The sequence below is a fragment of the Numida meleagris genome, chromosome 4 (assembly GCF_002078875.1).
Source record: "Numida meleagris isolate 19003 breed g44 Domestic line chromosome 4, NumMel1.0, whole genome shotgun sequence".
NCBI lineage: Eukaryota > Metazoa > Chordata > Aves > Galliformes > Numididae > Numida > Numida meleagris.
Window position 1 is genome coordinate 50,984,446 of NC_034412.1, and position 19,304 is coordinate 51,003,749.

At 47.1% G+C, this 19,304-nt stretch overlaps 1 protein-coding gene across 3 annotated transcripts in view; it reads right to left on the reverse strand.

Annotated features, from left to right (window-relative positions):
* Window positions 1-18,316, reverse strand: part of AFF1 (AF4/FMR2 family member 1) — a 59,455-nt gene extending 41,139 nt beyond the window's left edge. The window contains exons 1-3 of one of the 3 annotated variants that reach the window (XM_021396303.1): window positions 18,248-18,316; window positions 17,763-17,865; window positions 14,708-14,770 (exon numbers count right to left, since the gene is read on the reverse strand). In XM_021396303.1, the coding sequence (XP_021251978.1) occupies window positions 14,708-14,745 (38 nt within the window). In that variant the 5' untranslated portion in view covers window positions 14,746-14,770; window positions 17,763-17,865; window positions 18,248-18,316. Of the gene's footprint in view, window positions 1-11,010; window positions 11,286-14,707; window positions 14,771-17,762; window positions 17,866-18,247 lie in introns of those variants that run through there. The other 2 variants (XM_021396304.1, XM_021396305.1) reach the window with 2 other exon arrangements.

The window sequence follows — 19,304 nt, forward strand, 5'->3', positions numbered from 1 at the left end:
CACCTGACAACCAGCATGCAAGAATCCAGTTTTTCAAACGAGTGCAAGACTTTCAAGCTGAGAATGCAGTCTATTTGCATTTAATACGGCATCCAGAGAGGGCCACTTCTGATCAAACATTTGCAGCTCTGAGTCCGGACACCTACCAAACAGTGCATAAGAAAAAACAAATGGTTCTGAAACGCTCAGCAACTGCCACGCACCTACTACTCCGCAGAATTAATGCAAGCATGATATGAGGAAAGCATAAGGAAACAAGACAGGAAATAAATCCAGACATTCCTCCATTTTTTTTCTTTTCTCCAGTGACTTTTGAATGTCAGATCATCCTGATTTTAAAAAAAAAAAAACACACGTCAATGGGCAAGGGAGAAATCACCTCTAACGACCATTCTGATTTCCCTGGATAAGGAGGAAGACAATTGGAAAGCACACTTTGATGTTATCCGCGGGCATTCTCCAGGGCTGATGGGGGCCCACCTGGCTCCTCCTTGTCTAAATATTACCACACAGCCCCGATGCAAAGTAAGTTTAAAAGGAAGCGGCCCAGGATCACATCTTACAAGAGAAAGCGTGTGCTTAAGTAACCAGAGGTACCACAGGCACCCAGGGTTGCAGAAGGGCTGCGGTCACAGCACACGGCCTTCCGAACAAGTAACCTGCCTTCCAACTACGCCACTCCAACCAGCGACCCACAGCCTGAATGTGCTAGGGCAGCTAACATAAATTCTCTGTGCTATTATCTCCGCGCCAAATTTGCATTGAAATATTGCTCCAAGTAGCTTTTGTTGTGGCTCAGGCCGATCAATTCATTGGTAACACGCTTATAGGCAGCAAGAGAATGGGGTATTTGCAGCAGCAAACTACCAAGAGGGGAACAAAACAGTGAAATCAGGTTTCTGTTTCCTTACAATGGGCTCCAGAAGAGTGTCTTGCACAAGTAAATCTTGGAGAACTGAGGTTACGTGGGAAAAGCTGCAGCAAAGTAGTATTGGTTAAGAAAGAGCTAAACAGCAGGGATGGAGAAAACCATTTTTTTTCCCTTTTAAATAACAATTTCCCAGACCTATTTCATTCTTTTATTCACACAGCACAAGATTTTGTTTCACACAAATCTCCATCTTACTTGCTTGTAACAAGTGAAGTCATCATTGCTTAGAAATTCTGCCTCTTCAGGCCACCGGGCCGAACATTTTATGCCTGACCTGACACCAGAGTACTCAGAAAAGGAAAGCTCAGCGGTTTGAGGAACTCACTGTTTCCCCATGGCCCCCCAGAAAGCACAAGCAGTAAAAAGATCTTAAGGAAAAAGTAGGTTACAGGGAAAAAAAAAATCTAGATGATACCAATTATTACATATCAGAAAATGTTTCATTATCCACCTGAAGTCACTTTGCAAGGCAAAACAAGGATTTACATCTTACACTCTTTAGTTCTACATCAGTTCTGCCAGCGTATGGAAATGCTTACTGCAGGTGCAAGAAGTCAAATGCAATAAATGTTCAGCTTTAAGGCTACGTTAAGATTATTCAAGCAGATGTGCGTTTTTTGTTCACCGGTTTTCTAGAACTGGCTCCTTAAATGCTATTTAAAAAAATTCCATTGTTCTCCACAGCACCAAAGAAGAACTCCAAAAAGATATATAGGACTCTGCAGCATTTACTGAGCAGCTGCTTTGCCTATCTGCATTTCCCATTCCCTCTGAATGGGAGAACAAAGCTGCACGTTCCACGCTCTCAGTGCTTTGATTTGCCCTGAAACCTACAAATCTGAGTGCTGCAAAGCATCTCACAAGTATGGCTACGTGTAGTTCTGCCTCCTCTGCACCCCTCCAACCTGTTAATACCCTGTGACATGAGCTCTGCGTGCGTCAAAGCCATTCCATACAATTGATGACACCGGTTTGAACAGAAGCAGCACAGGGCTGCAACTAACCTGAGAATTAGGAACAAACAGATGACTGAAGGCCTGAATTATTTCATGCTTTCACTGCAACCAGCAGCAGACAAATTGTGCAGCAAATGAAAAGATTTCCCTGCTCCTCCGAGCTTTCCACTTACATAACAGCAGGTACCACGTAACAGGTTGAACAAGTCTTATCTGCACTGCAAGGACTAAGTAGGAACAGAAGGAGATTAGCAGTGTTTGCAGAAGTAGTCCGCTTATACGCTCAAAAGCCCATTTAAAAACTCTTTCCCGCAGCCTCTGCCAGGTTATAATGATTCCCCAACTACGTCCAAAGTTTTCCATCTCCACACAGAAACATCTGCTCACTTTCCCATGGTTTGCAGCCTGCGTTTGATTGCACCGAGGCACGCACGCTGCCTATCTGGGCACTTCTCCCTCCGTGCTGGAGTTTTACACTGCACTTGGACCGCGCTCTGCTGTCTGCGTAACAAAGCGGCTCATTGTCACTCCCAAGGCTTGGACGGCATTCAAGCCACGCACAGCAATAACCCATGATGGGCTGCATTGGGCAGGTACCGAAGCATACCTAGTAGCACTATTAGCAACTACAAAAAAGCTACAAATATCCCTTCCCCTTCAATTCTGAACAGATCTGTTGAACAGCTCTGAAGCTCATCATTTAAAAAAAGACCATTTTCCTCCTGTCACGCAAACCACTGGCTGGGAACGGTGTGTTTCCCTTGGCACCAGAAGCCAGATAGGAACCAGAGGCCTGCTCAGCCCTACCTGCGTTTGCTGCAGGTGGAGCCATGCGTGCTTGCTCCTCTGCAGCACAGGGCAACTGTGGGAAAGGGGAGCACCGGTGGGAACCAGCAAGGCTGCTTCCAAAATATTTACCTGCCGCCCCGAGCACATACTGACTGATAAGCCCGCTCTGCTCTGGAGAGCACACAGCTGTACAACCAAACATGCTGCCAGATCGATAGTCAGCCTGTTTTACAGCAACACCAAGACATTCTAAGGTCAACGAGCCTTTAAACACAGCCCCTCCGCAGCTGAAAACCCATGCACTGGTTTTCGCAGCCCGCATAGCAGCGCAAGGCACGATTTGTACAGTGAGGCCAAGGGACAATGCATTTTCCAGCTGAAATGGCAAAGCGCTGCATACCAGGAGTTAGCTGCCAGCAACTGGGAAATGTGTTGATTAATGCTTTTTCTGGGTTGCCTCAGGACAGCACATGCATGGGTATCTTGCCACTATTAATTAATCGCTCTTTGTGCATTTATCCTGGTAGAATATAGGTGTCTCAGACAATGACCACAACAAATGAGGCAATCTCTACCTCCAAAAGCACTGATACTGCCTGTTTATTCGCCACGCTTAGCCCGATGCTCAGGTTGGCAGCAAATTACCATTTTTAGCAGCTGAAGTGTTTAGTGTATTTCATTTCATACTCCCCTCCCCTCACCGTCACCCTGCAAGCAGAGCATTCACAACGCAGACAGCCACTGACAGCACTGCAATTAAGAGACTGCTCCGTGAGGTTTTGTGTTTCTACCTGGTTTCACATTTTCTTTAAAACAACTGAGAGCGATGGCAACACAACCACAGGAGTGTGGGGATGTAGTCCAGCAAGGAACAGGCAATGCTTGTGGAAAGGACCCGAGTCGGGCTCCCAAAACTGGGGAGCCACTGGAGACACCAATGTGCAGGACAGCAGGGTTTCTTCACCAAGTCACTGCCCTCTAAGGGACTGCCATCCTTTCCAGAAGGAAGGAAGCCACATCAACCCAGACAATAACTGAAGTGGCTTCATGCCATCTTGCAACTGAGGCTGGAAAACTGCATCAAGGTGCTGCAGGGCAAAGCAGCACCACTGCCCCAGGGGTCCCTCACCCCAGCAAGGCCCATGCATCACCAGTGCACAGTGCAGGAGCTGCCCCTGGGCTCTCCCAGCAGATACTCTGCAGTGAGCATCGGGTCAAATCTCTACGGCTTTTAAATCCTTCTGTGCATGCTGCCAGATTCCTCCTCACCCTCTGCCCATGTCTGCCCAGTATTATGTCTGGTGCCAGGTGCCCAGAGCCTCCCAAACCTCCTGCCCCGAAGCAGCTCACTGCTGGCAGGAGCAGAAAGGAATTGAGAAAAACGGGTTTTGATCCGAATTTCTCCTCTTGGTCTCAAAAGCAGTCCATTACCTTACAACACATGAAGAGGACAGATCAGCTGGAAATGAGCATACACAGATTGCTGCATATAAATGGTCTTTAAAGTTGTGACACTCCAGTAAACACAGCTTCTATCCATAAGCTTCCTTCATCAGAAAGAGAATGCAGAATAGCACATTTTCAAAGGAAGATATTAAAAAAAAAAGAAAACCATTACCTAGATATTTAATCTACATACAGAGACACAGGCCCATAAAGAGATAATTTTCCTGACATCTCCCCAGCTCAGAAGTTGTCTGCTTCTCCATCTGCTCCATGACCACATCCCCTAACCACCAAATGGGAAAAAATAAACAACAGTCCTAGGGTGAGGACCAAAGCAACAGTATGTGACCCCCAAAATGCTGTAAGATTCAGTCCACAAAAGGCCTGAATGACAAATCAATGCTCATTAGATGTAAGAATCAATCCAGATCGTGTCTGGCTTTACAAGCATTACAGGATAGGTTTGGTTTGCTTTAACAAAGCACATGGAAACAGATTTTAATCAATTGCTACTAGCACCAAAACCAGCCTGAAGTAGGCTTGGTTACAATCAGCAGATAACGTGGCAATAACAAACTGCTTTCACTTATTCAAAAATCATGAAGAGGAAGTTCTGGGCTGTCTGCGCTGGCCCTCCAAAAACCGAACACAAAACCTAAGGGCAACTTCAGAGGGAAAACCTCGGTTTTACTGAAAATTGTGTAACATTTTTTCTTCCCCTTTCCTAAGTTAAATTCCTCCTCTCAAACAAGCGGGGCTGCCTTGCACACAAGATGTCTCGAAACCCAGGCTCCTAGCATGGTTTCTTTCTGCACAAGAAGCTGCAGCCTGTAGAGGGTTATTCACAATCCATCCTTAAGGACACCTCTGTGTTCAGAGACGCTTGTTTTATCAGATGAATTCATCTATTGGGTAACTCCTCCTTCAGCGGTTGTTATCAGTGGTTCCTTATTAGGCTAAAGCATTGCTCAATACAAACTCTTGCATCCTGCAAAGAAAGACTAGAAAGTAAAGCTTTTGTTTTCCCCATTGAATAGACTTTGTTTTCATAAGCTACCTATGAAAAGCATGTCACAACTAGATGGCACATCTTCCTATAGCATCATTAGCTTTATTTCAGCTTTCTTACTTGCTAGTTCTTAATTACATTGCACCACCCAACTCATAAACTCTGCCTTTTCCCAGCAGGGAAGAATTTCAGCTGGCCCTTTCCAACATCACATCAGTTTCACCCTGATAGCTTAATGACACTGAAAATTCCCCAAACTGGAAGAATGCAAGACACGGAGCTATTCCTTTGTCAGCATACACTTTAACGGAGAAGGCCAGGGGTGCTGGTGCCATTCTTGTAACAAATATATGGAGTATCGTACACAACATCACTAATGGACCTAAAGCATTTTTTCAAAGGTGAAACATCCAAGTTGCTGAATTTTTCCATGTCAGTCAGTTTAGGAAGTCTTTTGGTCTGTTATTTTTAATGCCTCAGCGTATGAGTAACTGATTTTCATGCAGAAAGGAATGGAAAATAAAAATCTCTGAAGACCACATCTCATTATTACGGCGTCTCCATAAGGAGAAAAGGAGCCTAGTCGTTCTCAGAACAGGACACAGATCTGCCTATTTTTCTTTTCCTCCAGGATCTGGGCAGTTCAATGGAATTTTATTAGTCTCTAGACGAGCCAGGCACTCACTCCTAGGAGTTTCACAAATCCAGTTAGGTAAAGCAAACCTAGTATCAGCGTGCTGAAGCCAGCCCAAGTAAAATGGAGATGGGTTTGCAAACAGATAAAGTTGATAAACTGTGCTCTAAAATCTTGGCGTAGCGACCACATTCCCTCAGCACTAAGAGACCTGTGTGTCTTTTGTCCGCAGAAAGTTACAGAATATCATCCCTTCAATCAAAAATCTGCAGAACTCAAATGCCACGTATAACATCTCCCCGACACACAGCATTTAAACAAATGGAAAATCAGGAGTTTCGGAGATACAGATGCATAAAGCATACTCACAGATAAAAAAAAAAAAAAAACAACACTAAACAACCTCAGATAGACTTCACCTGCCTTTGGAATTGGAAATGGCCCAAACAAGTCTCACAACCAAATGCCACCAATTCACTCACACGCTGACAACACAACGTGATGTTTCACAACAAGGAACAGCGGCTGCACGCAGTATCTTTGCCAAAGGCCGCCCAGCAGGAACAGAGAAGTGAGTGCATTGCTCATGTCAGATCGAGCGAGCCAAGGCAAGAAGCTGCTTTCTCCAACTGGGCACTCGGGGATTTACACACCAGGCACCTTCGTTTCCCCATTTTCAGAGACCATGGGGTTGAGACGGTCAACTTTCCACACTGCCCTTTGCCCCATGGGCCTGCTCCCTGCCTGCTCCACGTGGCTCTGGTGCAGGCATGAAGAAACATGTTCCCGACTGCCAGCTGGGACAGCGCGGCCACAGGCTTACTGGCACTGGGGAACAACGCTTCCTAGAACAGCGTGTGCTGCCGAGGGCGCGGGGACAGGGAGAACCGTGTTGCACCAGAGGGCTTTCCATATGCCAGTAGAATCCCTGCCTGCAACTCCTGCTGTTTTCTCCACAACAGCCTGCTGGGAGAGAGGGTCCTGGGGAAAGAGCTGCAGGCTGGTTCTGAGCCTCTAAACCATTCTGGCAAAGACAGATTAGCTCTGTCGCATTTTTAAGCACAATCTCACAGGCTTCAGAAGCACGAGAATACCGAAAGTAACTCCTTATCAGGTGTCTCCAACTCTTCAAAGGGATAAAAATCCCTTTGCCACTACACATGCAAGTCCTAACATCTGTTAGTATTTGAAACTATAATGCCCACAATTCAGCTTAGGGAAAGGGGGAAAAAAGGAAGAGGCACATGCATTGCTGCTCTCTCTCTCACACACACGCACACACACCAGCTGCTGGACTCCACTGTGCTCATCCCTCAACGGATGCATCATCTGCTGCTTATAGAACACGTAGTGCAGAGCATTCTGAGCAAAAAATGGACACGAATGTAACACTAGCCTGTGCTTCTCACTTTGTCTTATTTATTTTTTTGGATAGTGGCACCTGCTGTACTCTTCCTGTTTAGGTTTTGATGAGGATTTTTCTTTCTTTCTTTCAATTTTTGCAACAAGCACAAAAATAAAGCTTTTTTTTTTTTTTTTTTTTTTTTCCCAATTCTGAGAATGAGTTTTGCTGTTGCCAGAGAGGTTAAACATTAATCGACGGCAACTGATGTTGTCTACCTGGACTTGTGCAAGGCCTTTGACTTGGTCCCCCGCCACATCCTTATCTCTAAACGGGAGAGATATAGATTTGAAGGGTGGATTATTAGGTGGATAAGGAATTGGTTGGATGGTTGCAGCCAGAGGGTTGTGGTCAATGGCTCTATGCCCAGGTGGAGGCCAGTAATGAGTGGTATCCTCCAGGGGTCCAGCTCAGCACCAGTGCTCTTCAACATCTTTATCAATGACACAGATGATGGGATCGAGTGCACCCTGAGAAAGTTTGCTGATGACACCAAGCTGAGTGGTGCAATTGATACAATAGATGGGAGGGACACTATCCCAAGGGACTTGGACAGGCTTGAAAAGCGGGAGATTCAATAAGACCACGTAAAAGGTGCTGCACTTGGGTTGAGGCAATCCCAGGTACAAGTACAGGCTGGGAGAACAGCTCCTTGAGCCCTGCAGAGAAGGACTTGGGGGTTCTGGTGGACAAAAAGCTGGACATGAGCCAGCAGTGTATGTTTGCAGCTAACAGTATCCTGGGCTGCATCAACAGAGGGGTGGCCAGCAGGGAGAGGGAGGTGACTGACCCCCTCTACTCTGCCCCTGTGAGGACCCAGCTGGAGTACTGTGTCCGTGTCCAGCCTGCGTTGATGGAGGCAACCAGCCCACAGCAGGGAGGCTGGAACAAGATGATCATTAAGGTTTCCACCAACCTAAGCCAGTCTATGATAAACCATTTTCTTTGTCAACCTCTCTCTATAAGTTAAAGCAGGGACAGTTTACCCTTAACCTTATGGGTAAGGCTGAAGAAACAACAGTAGCACAAACTTCATGTCGCTGTTACAATAAACTACAACTACAAATGACAGTTCCAAACACTAAAGATACCCATGCCCAGACCAACCCAGAAGACAAACATGCCCATGTGAAGCATGAAACAGCTTAATGAAGTTTGCCTATTGGAACTTGCTGAGGCATCTCATCTTGACAATAACCAAACCAGTGAGGTATTGGGAACTGGAACTGCGCAAGCACCTCCGCCGATGGGGGTTTCTTCCCCAAGCTGTGTGAATGCACAGCTGTGGAAAACCAGTGCTTACCTGCTCCCCATGAAATGTTTTGCTGCAGCAAGGTGCTGCATCTGGGAGGACACCTGCCCCAGCCAGTCCAGCCAGCACTACGTGTGTCTTCATGCTCTCACCATGGCCACAGCCAACTCCATCCAGGAGCCTCAAATGCAGCACACAGCACTGCAGGAGAGATACCTTCACACTGTCTGAAGAGGAAGAGTGCTTTCCCACTGTTTTGAGGCTCCCTACTGAAGAAATAACTCTCTGGTCCCTACACTTATTCACCAGGCAGCAGAACAGCCCCAAGACCCTGCCAACCTGTGTTTCAAGCAGCCCTCAGGAGGAGCAGCATGTTAGCTAAGCCGCCACAGGATCAGGGGATGTTTCATCTTTCAGCTGACAGGTGAGGTTAACACAAGACACTGTTTCAGCCCTTCTTCACCTGCATCAGCTGCCTGGAATGCAGTATCACCAATACTGGCATTTGCCTGTATTGGCAGGACCTGCAGAACAAACACATTATGAAATGTGACTGGAGATCTGGCCCAGAAAGCTGCAAAATGACACAGAGCAAAAACCAAGCTGCATCTTCCTCGGGGAAAAGCCTCAGCACCACTCCCTTCAGAAGAAACTGTTTTGCTGCACTGACAGTGTTTTAAATGCAGACGTAGCTACACAATGTTTGCGCACAACACTTCCTTCTTTTTCCACTGATATGAGAGCCCAGCACTATTCCCTGACTCTCATGGAGTTAGAAGTTGAGATGTGGCTGTTGGGGGGCTTCCTGTTGTCCCCAGCTCTGAAGAAGAGCCAGGTGAGCCAGCAGGGACAACAGCATGACACTGCACAGTGCTCTGACTGTGCTCCTCCACCACCTCCCTGCAGAGGAGACAAAACGGCATTGGTTCTGGAAACCTGCAGCCACACTAATAAGGGGCACATCTAAAGGCAAGTAGTACAGCAATCAGAAATTCTTAGCAACTATAACAACGAAGTGATTATCTATCCAGCGATTTTAAGTAAGGGTGAGAACAGCAGCCTCAGAAGAGCTCAGTTCTTCTCCTGCTCACACTGTCCTGAACACAGCACAAACACCCGACACGGTCCATGCTGCTCGGGGATGCTACGAGCATCAGATCATCTGCATGTTCCAGAAGGGAGCGCGCAGAGCTGCAGCAGCAAGCCTGCAGCTCAGCCAGCAACTGAAGCACAGAACACCCCAGGTTCTGCACAGAACGACGCAGACTGAGGGATGGCTCCTCCACTGACTGCTTCTAGATGTAAGGTGATTACAGCAGCCAGGGGTAAAAGCTGATTCATCTCAAACAGCTAAAACATCCAACTCACCACTCAATCAATTTCAAGATGCACTATTAAAAAAAAAAAAGTTTTGGCATCTACTAGCACATCAGTTTCTCAGTCATCACCACTGCAATTTTTGAAGCGCTGCTGAACAGCAACAGGTGTGTTTTACCTCCTTGATACCCTCACTCTGCCACCTCCAAAACAATGAATCCAAACGCAGTGGGAGCACTGAAAATGAAGGAAGGACGCAGGATTTTCTCATTGCCAAGCCTGCATCCTCCCCAGGTTCACATCCCTTCCCCTAGCTGTGCATATTGAAGCGCACAGCAAGTGAGAAATAGCAAACCCAAGCAGATGGAGGACTGCCCAGAAGGCCTCACGCTGAGTGATACCCAAAACGTTGCAGTGTTGTGTATCATACCACCTCATCGGTGACTTACTGAGCTTGCAGAAATTGACTGCGGGTTGGTTGGTTGGTTTTTTCACAGAAGAAATGCAAAGCCAAAAGGCTCACCCACACCTAGCAGAGAGAACCCTCTGACAAGCTTTAACGAACCAGTTCTGAAGACGCTTGCCCTCTCGTTCCTATGTAGTATAACTCCAGTTACTGAGCGTACGGATCTTTGGTGCTGAATAAAGGCTTTTATGCACTCGTGCAGCACACATCCCTGGCACCACGGCGGGTAACCCTGTTGACCCAAAGGCACGACGAGCACCGAGCTTCCTGGTGAACACCGCTGCTCCGCTGCTCACCCTCGTTCCCACTCCCTTTTAAAACAAGCAACCATAGGATCTTAGCACTGATCTTCAAGCACACAGCGGTTAGTTGCGAGTAAGGGAACACAGAAAGAAGAAGAAAAACCCCTGGAAAACTAAGCCTTGGTGTCTGTGTTCAGCGCTCGCAGCCTCCCCGTACACAGAGGAGCTCAGCTGCTAACGAAGCCATCCACCCCGCAGCAGCCTGTCCTCCCGGCGCTCCGTCGTGCTGTAGCTGGGTCCCCTCACGCCGGCTTTGCCCTGAGAGCCGCGGAGAGCGCCGTGCGGGTGCCCAACTTCGCTGGGGGTGTGCCACCATCTCTCTCCGCGCTGCGGGAGCGGGGCTGGGAGCAGCCGGAGGGCTTCACCTCCTCGGGGAATCCCGGACGCCCCCAACCCCAACAGAGCCGGGTGACCCCAAACCCTCCCACCCCCAGCCAGGTGGCTTCCCCCCCGAGAGCCGGTGACTCTCCCCGAGCCGTGACCCCCGGATCCCCTCGGAGCCGTACCTGGACTGCGCGGCCATGGCGAAGCTCACGCCGCCGACCCCGCCGCCTCCATGGGGCCCTCCCGCAGCCCCACGGCCGCGCTACGCCCCGCAGCGCCTCATCGCTCGCTCTGCCCCGAGCTGCCCGGCCCGGGGTTGGGTTACGCTCATCCGGGCCCTCCTCCGGCCCGCCGCATTCCCCGACGCCACCGAGGGAGCGGCGGCCACCCCCGGCCCGCGGCCCAAAGGGGCGGTGCGGCCGCGGGGCTCCCGGAGGCTCCGTCGCTGTGCGCCCGCCGACGGACGGGGCCGACGCTCGGCCCGCAGCCCCCAGCCGCTACCCCCCAGCCCCCCCCGCCGGGCGCTGTGGTACGGCCCGGCCGCCCGTGGTGAAGGCGTGGGGCGGGCCGAAGGGCTGAGCGGGGGGAGGTGGTAAAAAGAAGGGAAAAACGAAATACCAGCTACCGAAAGGCGTTTGTCTGCGCCTCGCCAGGCTGGAACCTGCTGTTTGTTGGAGAAAATTGTGAAAATTTTATCCTAAAGGGTTTCTTCCTTGTCTCCTGTAATAAACAGACAGACCGCACCACCACGTTATTCCTCTCGGACTTACCAAAGTGCCCACTGTACAGCTGCGCTCAGCATCAGCCGGCCGCAGCCCTCCCCCACCTGCTTTGTATTCACCCACCGGGGATAAAGTTTCCCCCTTTCGAACCCTTGCCTCTGAAAAGTGTGTTCCAAACGAAGGAAACAGTCTCCATGAGGTAAAATGCCAACAAAACTGACCAACAAAACACACTTAGCACTGCAACCTGTCACAAACTGAGGACTGCATCCCTGAAGTGAAGAGCGTTGACAATGCACTATTCCTCAGAAACATCACAGGCAAAGGTTAAGGTTGGATATCAGAAAAAAAAAATCTTAGGAAGAGTGGTGACTGGCACAGGCTGCCCAGGGAGGTGGTGGAGTCACCATCCCTGGGGTTGCTCAGAAACCGTGTGGATGTGGCACTGAGGGACGTGGTCAGCGGGCATGGTGGGGATGGGTTGGTGGTTGGACTTGGTGACCTCAGAGGCCTTTTCCAGCCTTAATGAGTCTGTGATTCATAACTTCACACAGGTGAGCACAATGCAATGTGTTGAGCATGAAGTAGCAATGATTTCAGGTATTGTGCTGAGAGGTGGCCCAAGACAGTGCCTACAGCATTGCTGAGGGTCTCCACTCCATTGGTGAGGGAGAGCAGCATCTCTTGGCTCGACAGAACAACCCCGCCATACCCACAGCAGCCAGCACCCAACTTTTGTTGCAATATTTCAAAAAACATGGATCAAGCACTGCTCAAATGGGAATACAGCATCCCCGACTCAGGAAAAAAATGCAATATGACATTACACCAGTAAATGTATGATGGTCCATTACATTTGTGGGATAAATCCCGGAAGCTTACACTCCTGTCAAACAGTTGAGCAAGCATAAAGGATAAATGCAGTAGATACCACACAACATTAAAATAAGTAGACGTTGGCCTGTAAGCTTTCCTGAAGTATCACATTCGCTGTACAGCACAAGTGCTTGTTTATCCCCAGAAATAGGTCAGCTTCGTGCCCTTACCAACCTTTTCCAAACGTCTCATTATATTGTACCACACTGTGTTTTTTTAAATGGATACACACCCTTACTTTCAGCCTTCAAGAGGTACTGCTCTCTTTTAATTAAAGCGTGTCCTCCCAGCTCTGTTGACAAGAAATCCGTCTCACCGCCATTGTCACTGATGAATCCTCCACATTTGAAGGTGAGAAGGGTCACGCATGCATTGTGATTCCAGGCTGTGATTCCAGGCATGCGAAGCAGCAGAGCTTTTTTTGCAAAGAGAACTTCTGCACCAGGTCAGAAGTCAAAGGCTGCTGCAGATTTGCAGGAGAACCCCTAACAGTGCAGCTCTGGAGCACCTCTAGAAGCCAGTGCCCTCCTGCCTTGCTCCTCCTCATCACCTCTACAGAAGAGCAGAGGCTGCTGCCTGCAGAGGGTTTCATCCCTAAGGAGCTGCTCGTGTTGTGGCAATCCCAAAGCATATACAAACCTGGCAAGGGCTCTATATTCTCCTGTCTTCCTCCAGCCCTAGCTGCAGAAGCAGCTGTGCAACAAACACACTTGTCACTGCTGTAAAGCACAGGCTACACCACCACAAAGCACCGTGTTTCAGAGACTTCAACTTCACGTGTTCAGGGAAAAGGAGATAGATTAATCTTTCCCCTAAACTCCCGCCTCCAACGTACAGCTGGAAAGCAAGTAAAACCCAGAAACCCACACGTACAAGCATGGACAAAAACCAGTTTAACGAGGCAAATCAAGCTGCGTGCTGTGAGCAATGGCAGGAGTCTGGACTAAGCACCTCTCCACAGGCTTCTCTTCATAGCACCTTCTTAAAACTTAGCACTTCCAGATCTCCATCTGGCTGCCAGCAGCACACTCTTGCTGGGCAAAGCATGTGAAGCACTCAGCACCAGGTCTCACCCACGCTGCATGGCTACAGAAGCGACAGGGGAAAGGAAAACCAGCGCAGCACTGAAAAAATGCACAGGGAGGAACATAACCAAAAGGTAGTTTTGGCTTTAAGAACAGAGGACTAGGATGCATGCAGCCAGTCATGAAAAAAAAAAAAGAAAGAAAGAAAGAGAGAAAAAAGGATACAGATGTTAAAAATGAAACATTTCTGAGAACTGAGGGGAAAGCAACCCTTTGTGCTTCAGTATTTAAATTAAAGGAAACAGACTTTGAAAAAGAAACCACCTTCTCCCACGAATGAGACCGCACTGGAGGCTGTACCCGATGAGATTTTGGCAGCCATCAGGAGGAATTTCCATTATCTCCCCAGGCACTACTGACTTATCATTGTTAATGTCTTCAAATGTTCCATCACCAGTAAGAACTCTCACAAACAGTTAAAGTCAGAGAGAGGTTTATAGTCCTTGTTGGCTTTGGCACTGGAACTGTCAGAAACCACACTGTGCAAGGGTGTTAAATATCCTGATTTATATTCCAATTGAATCAAGATAACATCTATGTACAGAACACAATGTACCCTTCAGATTCACTACAGCTGTCAGATTCATTTTGCAGCAATATCCAATCCCCAGATGAGACAGAGAGGTATGTAGGACACCAAGAAACTAAATGCTTGTGATTTTGGTTTGTTTTTGACCGGGCTGTTATGCATTATATTTCAACCAGAATTCCAGAAAGTGGATTTTTTTAACCAATTCTTTGTCGTTACATTGACAACTAAATATATATATATATTTATATACACAAATCCCTATTTTGGAGAATGGCAGCAGAGGAAGTGCAGCAGCATGGTTTGAATGTCTCCCCAGTACCTGGGTCTCTGCTCACCCATGCCTTTCCCCTGTGCAGCAGTCACTCTCTTTTCATGCCTCAGGACAGCATAACAGGGGAAAAGAACACAGATCTCTGCTATGAGGGTAAAACATACTGGCAGTCAAAGAGAGGCACACTGGAAAAGTAATGGAAACTGCAGGAAAGTGACTCCAAAAAAACAGTGTTGCAGGTTCAGCATTTAAGGAAAACTCTTCTGCCCCACCCAATCACTGTGATGCTTGCACTGAGTTTTCTACTTTTAGTTACTCTTTTTAAAAAAAAAAAAAATCTAAAAATTAGTCCCAGCACCCAGGAAGACAGAAGCACACCAAATTAATTCCTACCTATCATCTGGGATGGTCTCTTTGCCTGGAGATGCCATTGCTGTGTTTCTGCAGTCAGCTCATCTGGAAGAGAAAAAACAGATACTGAACATCTCCTTTTGCAAAACAATAGCACATTGTACCCAGCTGATGCCACCCAAGCTTTGCTTGAACAGTTGAAGACCAACCCAGGAACATCCTTCCTCGAGGTCTGAACAGAGACGGAAATGGGAGAGTTAAAGAAGCAAATGTGAAGTGTATTCAGGTTCCAAAGCAGCAAGTCATGACAATGTTGTGATGTCCAAAATGTTCGTCATACTGACCAGAAAATGAAATCTGAATGCATATTTTCTTTCTCTCTCTCTGTGTTCTGCATTTAAATTTGGATTTGTGTTACATCCGAAATCTGTTTTAAATTAATTCTCCAAAACCATTTGGAGGCACAATCCTCATCCTCCCCTTGCAGATATTTTCTGAATTGTGTGAATCCGTCGATTCTCCTCAGCAGCCTAAATCTTCTTCAATAGACTCATACAATCATTGAGGCTGGAAAAGGCCTCTAAGATCATCTAGTCCTACAGTCCATCTGCCACCAACGTTGCCCACTAACCCATGTTCCTTAGTACCACTTCTCCACGGTTCTTGAACACCTCCAGGGATGGTGACTCCACCACCCCCCTGGGCAGCCTGTGCCAATGTCTCACCACTCTTACCGAGAAGAAATTTTTTCTAATATCCAACCTGAACTTCCTTTGGTACAACTTGAGTTTCAGTGATATTCAGGATGACGGTGTGAAATACTGCCCAACAGAAAGGTGAGATGTAACCTATTGAATGGATGCTTACCCCAAGCAGCAAATCATCTCTTTTTTTTTTTTTGCAACAGGTGAGGCTGACAGCTTCCTCCACAATCCCTAATACACAGGCTGAGGCACAATCTGTGCATCAAAACCACTTGTAGGTTAAGAGACTGAATTCTGGACAAGCTTATAAATACTGGGCTGTTCCTGTAAGTGCTTCTGTTGGTTTCAAAGGGACCTTTTAGAGCCACAAGCATCCGTCACTATGGGCTCAGCCAAGAGTGTGCCAACCCAGGCTATGTCTCCAAGCTCTGCTGTTGAATTTAAGAATAAACGTGCCATGAAGGCACTCCCTTTAGACACCCATGCTGCCTGCTGGTGAGTGGAAACATTTGTGGAAAGGAAAAAACAGTATTAGAAAAAAATACAGCTATAGATGAAAAGGTAACACAGAAAAATTAATTCAAAGCCTAAGCATTCCGGAAACAAGGGGGAAACAGAATGGGAAGGATGTTGCAGTAGCTATTGCAAGAGACTGCCTCTTATGCCACTCTAACGGCAGCCTAAAGTCATAGAGCTATAGAATCCCAGAACCATTTGCGTTGGAAGAGACCTTTAAAGGCCATCTGATCCACCTCCCCTGCAATGAACAGAGACACCTACAGCTTTCCTCTTTGATGTCAATCAAACTAGCTGGGTAATTTAATTAGGATGGCTTTTCTTGTTCCGAAATCAACTATTTTATTACCAGTGCTTTTTGCTTAAAAGCCATAAAACTGTTTATTTCCTCACTCATTTTCAGCAATGCACACTGCCTCCTGCCCTGATGCTTCAGGGATGCCAGAATGCCAACCTTTTTTTTCCTCCACAATTGATCAGGAAGCAGAAAAGATTGGTAGAAATCACTTTTCAGGTAGCACAAATGCTAGCCATTTTTGCAAATGTTTTCCAGTTCTTTGTTTTGTTCTTCAAGAATCAATAAAAAAAGATAGAAAATAGAAATTAATGCCTGTGCACATGTATTCAACCAGCTAATTTGTCTTCCAAAAACACTGACACCAACAGTGATGCACAAATGAGCTAACGTGACAGGAGACAGACTGAGTTTGCTGCATGGGAGAAGGTCACATTTTTATTATTTTCTTCCAAAGTCTTAAAAATAGCAGTTCTGATACTACTTCCAATAAACTATAACTCTTCAGTAAGAAAAGGAAAAGTTAGCACTCCATGTCAGGGCATCTGCGACATACTATAAACGAACCCTGGTGGAAGATGAAATAAATGCAAGCAGCCTGCCCCATAGTGATGCTGCAGGAGGAGGCAGCTGAGAGGGGCAGCTCATCTGCTGCCTGCCTTGTACACTGGTGAGCCAAGCTCAGGTTAACCACTTGGGTACAGATTAATCAATAAATTAATTAAAACTGGGGCAATGCAGAGCTGCTGGGGGATGGAGGAATTGTCCCCATCTGCCACCAGCCCTCGGCGAGCCATCCATACCTCCTGATCCACGGGGCTGATGCCAAGGGGGTACAGTCATGACTCAAGTGCCAGCACCTCTGCCGAAGTCCAGACTTTTCCCTAAGTAACATAAAATAAAGTATTCAAAAGCTTCTAGATTTCTCATCACTACTCCAGCAACATGCAGGATTGCCTTGTGGCTGCCTGGATGATTAATGTGAAATCCCAGCTTCTTAACCAAACACAACCTGAGGTAAGGTCATCTCCAACAGACCACCTCCTACCAATTAGCAGCTAACCAGAACCATAAGCAAAGAAACATTTTCAGCACATGACTTCCACCAGCCTACGAGAGAACTCCCTCAGTGCCCACACGTGCACCACACAGTTGCTGACAGACCATCTAAACACCTGTGCCATACCCTCCAGTCATCTTCAGATGTACATGCATCCTGTACATGGGAGAGAAACCGCATGTAGGGAAACTATTTCCACAGCATTACCCTCTGCACATGGCTTCCTGGGGGCCCTCTGGTTGGATTAAACAGCTCAAAGCCATTAACTCAACGAGATATGAAATTCATCTCATCACAGAGCCTGCCCTAAACCTACTTCACCACGAAGCAATACTGAGGCCCTTTGCTTACGTTAGCACATGACTGTGAGGCCATAGTGTGCAGGTGCCGACTTTCAGGAAATAAAACAGCAAAACTCCACCACAAAGTCCTACAGTGAGGAAGGCAACAACGAAAACCACTGCTGTTTCAGCAGAGAAATATTCCCATACTCCATACAAATGATAATAAAAATGGCCTTACCCACAAACTGCGTGGTGTGGTGACTTCTAGCAGAGAAGAACAATCCGTGGTATCGAGCTCGCTGAGAAGTCAATAGTTCAAGCTGTAGCAGCAATTTTCTCTCCTAAAAGGAAATAAGAGAAAACAATGAGTGCTGAAGACCTGCCAGGAGTCACTGGGTTGAGTGTCCCATATCCTCTGTACCGTGTGCACAGAGATTGAGGTCAGAGATACTGTCTCTGATACTGTGAACGAGAACCAGGGGATGGCACAGCACAGGGAAGGCTGCAGCCATCTCCGAGCCACCTAGGAGAGCAGTACTTAAGGGAATGGTGAACTTGTGATGCTGACCTGCTCTAGGGATGGATTTTGCCTCATGTATCAGAAATGCAGGCCCAAATTTGAGAAGGCTGAACCCAGCGCTTAGAATTTTTTGAAGCCTTAACTTTCAAGTGAGCTGTGTGAATGTGAGGGCCGTGGGGATGGAGGTATAAGGCCACAAGTACCTTCAGGTTGGGCCTGCAGAAATGGCACAGGGATGCCAGGAACCGGCTGTCAACGAAGGCGTTGCTGGGGCAACGTTCCATCATTAGATACCTTACCCAAAATGTACTGCCCGACCTGCTCCATTTCTGCACACAGTTCATCCTGGAGCTGATCACAGAGCAGTTCATCTTCACTTTACCTTTTCCATTGAGAGCCATCCACCAGCACTGAAATCAGCAGCAAAAGGGCACAATTGTTGGCAGCATGGGAACCTGAGGGGACTTTTGCACTTGCAGTATTTAAAAAAAATCGATGGATCCACATTTGTTTCTTCATCAGTGTTCTCCCAGACAAATTTGCCATGTCCCAGTCACTACCATCCACTGCACACATGGTCTCTTCATTCTTGCAGTCCTCAGAAATCCACCTTTGCCCCTAATGCAGCCCCAGTTCTGAACTGTAAGCACATTACTTCACGTATTGATCTGTAGCATGACTGATTTTTGCCCATAAACTGTATTTTGCTCAGAAAGTCTCCAGTTACTTCCAAGGCACCGGAGAGTCTAAATATTGAATCATTCGCAGTCATTACATGATTGGTATTTTCTGATTCTTTCATACAAAAATTAAACAACAATTTTGATTTTCCCTGGCTATAGCATCCAAATGAGAGGGGACAGCAAGCAATCTGGGAAAAAACACATGCGACAAACAGAAAAAGAAAAAAGATGTATTTTCTACTTGGAAGCTGGAAAAAAAAGATCTGAACTATTTTTTCCATTTACAAACATTTCTCCTAATGTTCTAGAGACCATTGCCAGGAAAGGGCTGGGTAGTAAATGGATTTTAACTTCAGGAGCCTAATAAAACTCTCTTCTGGCCTTTTTCACTGCTTTTTTTCCATATTTTTTCCTCTTCTCCTTGCTCTAACACAGGCATTCTAGATGAAAAGAGGCTGAGGCAGCCCACCGGGTTCTCATCAGCTCTCTGAGCCTCTAACCAAACCTAGAGGTCAGTTTCCCTTTTATGCGTCTGGAAAACATAAGAGCCACATTGAAGCTGAGATTAGAAAGTTTA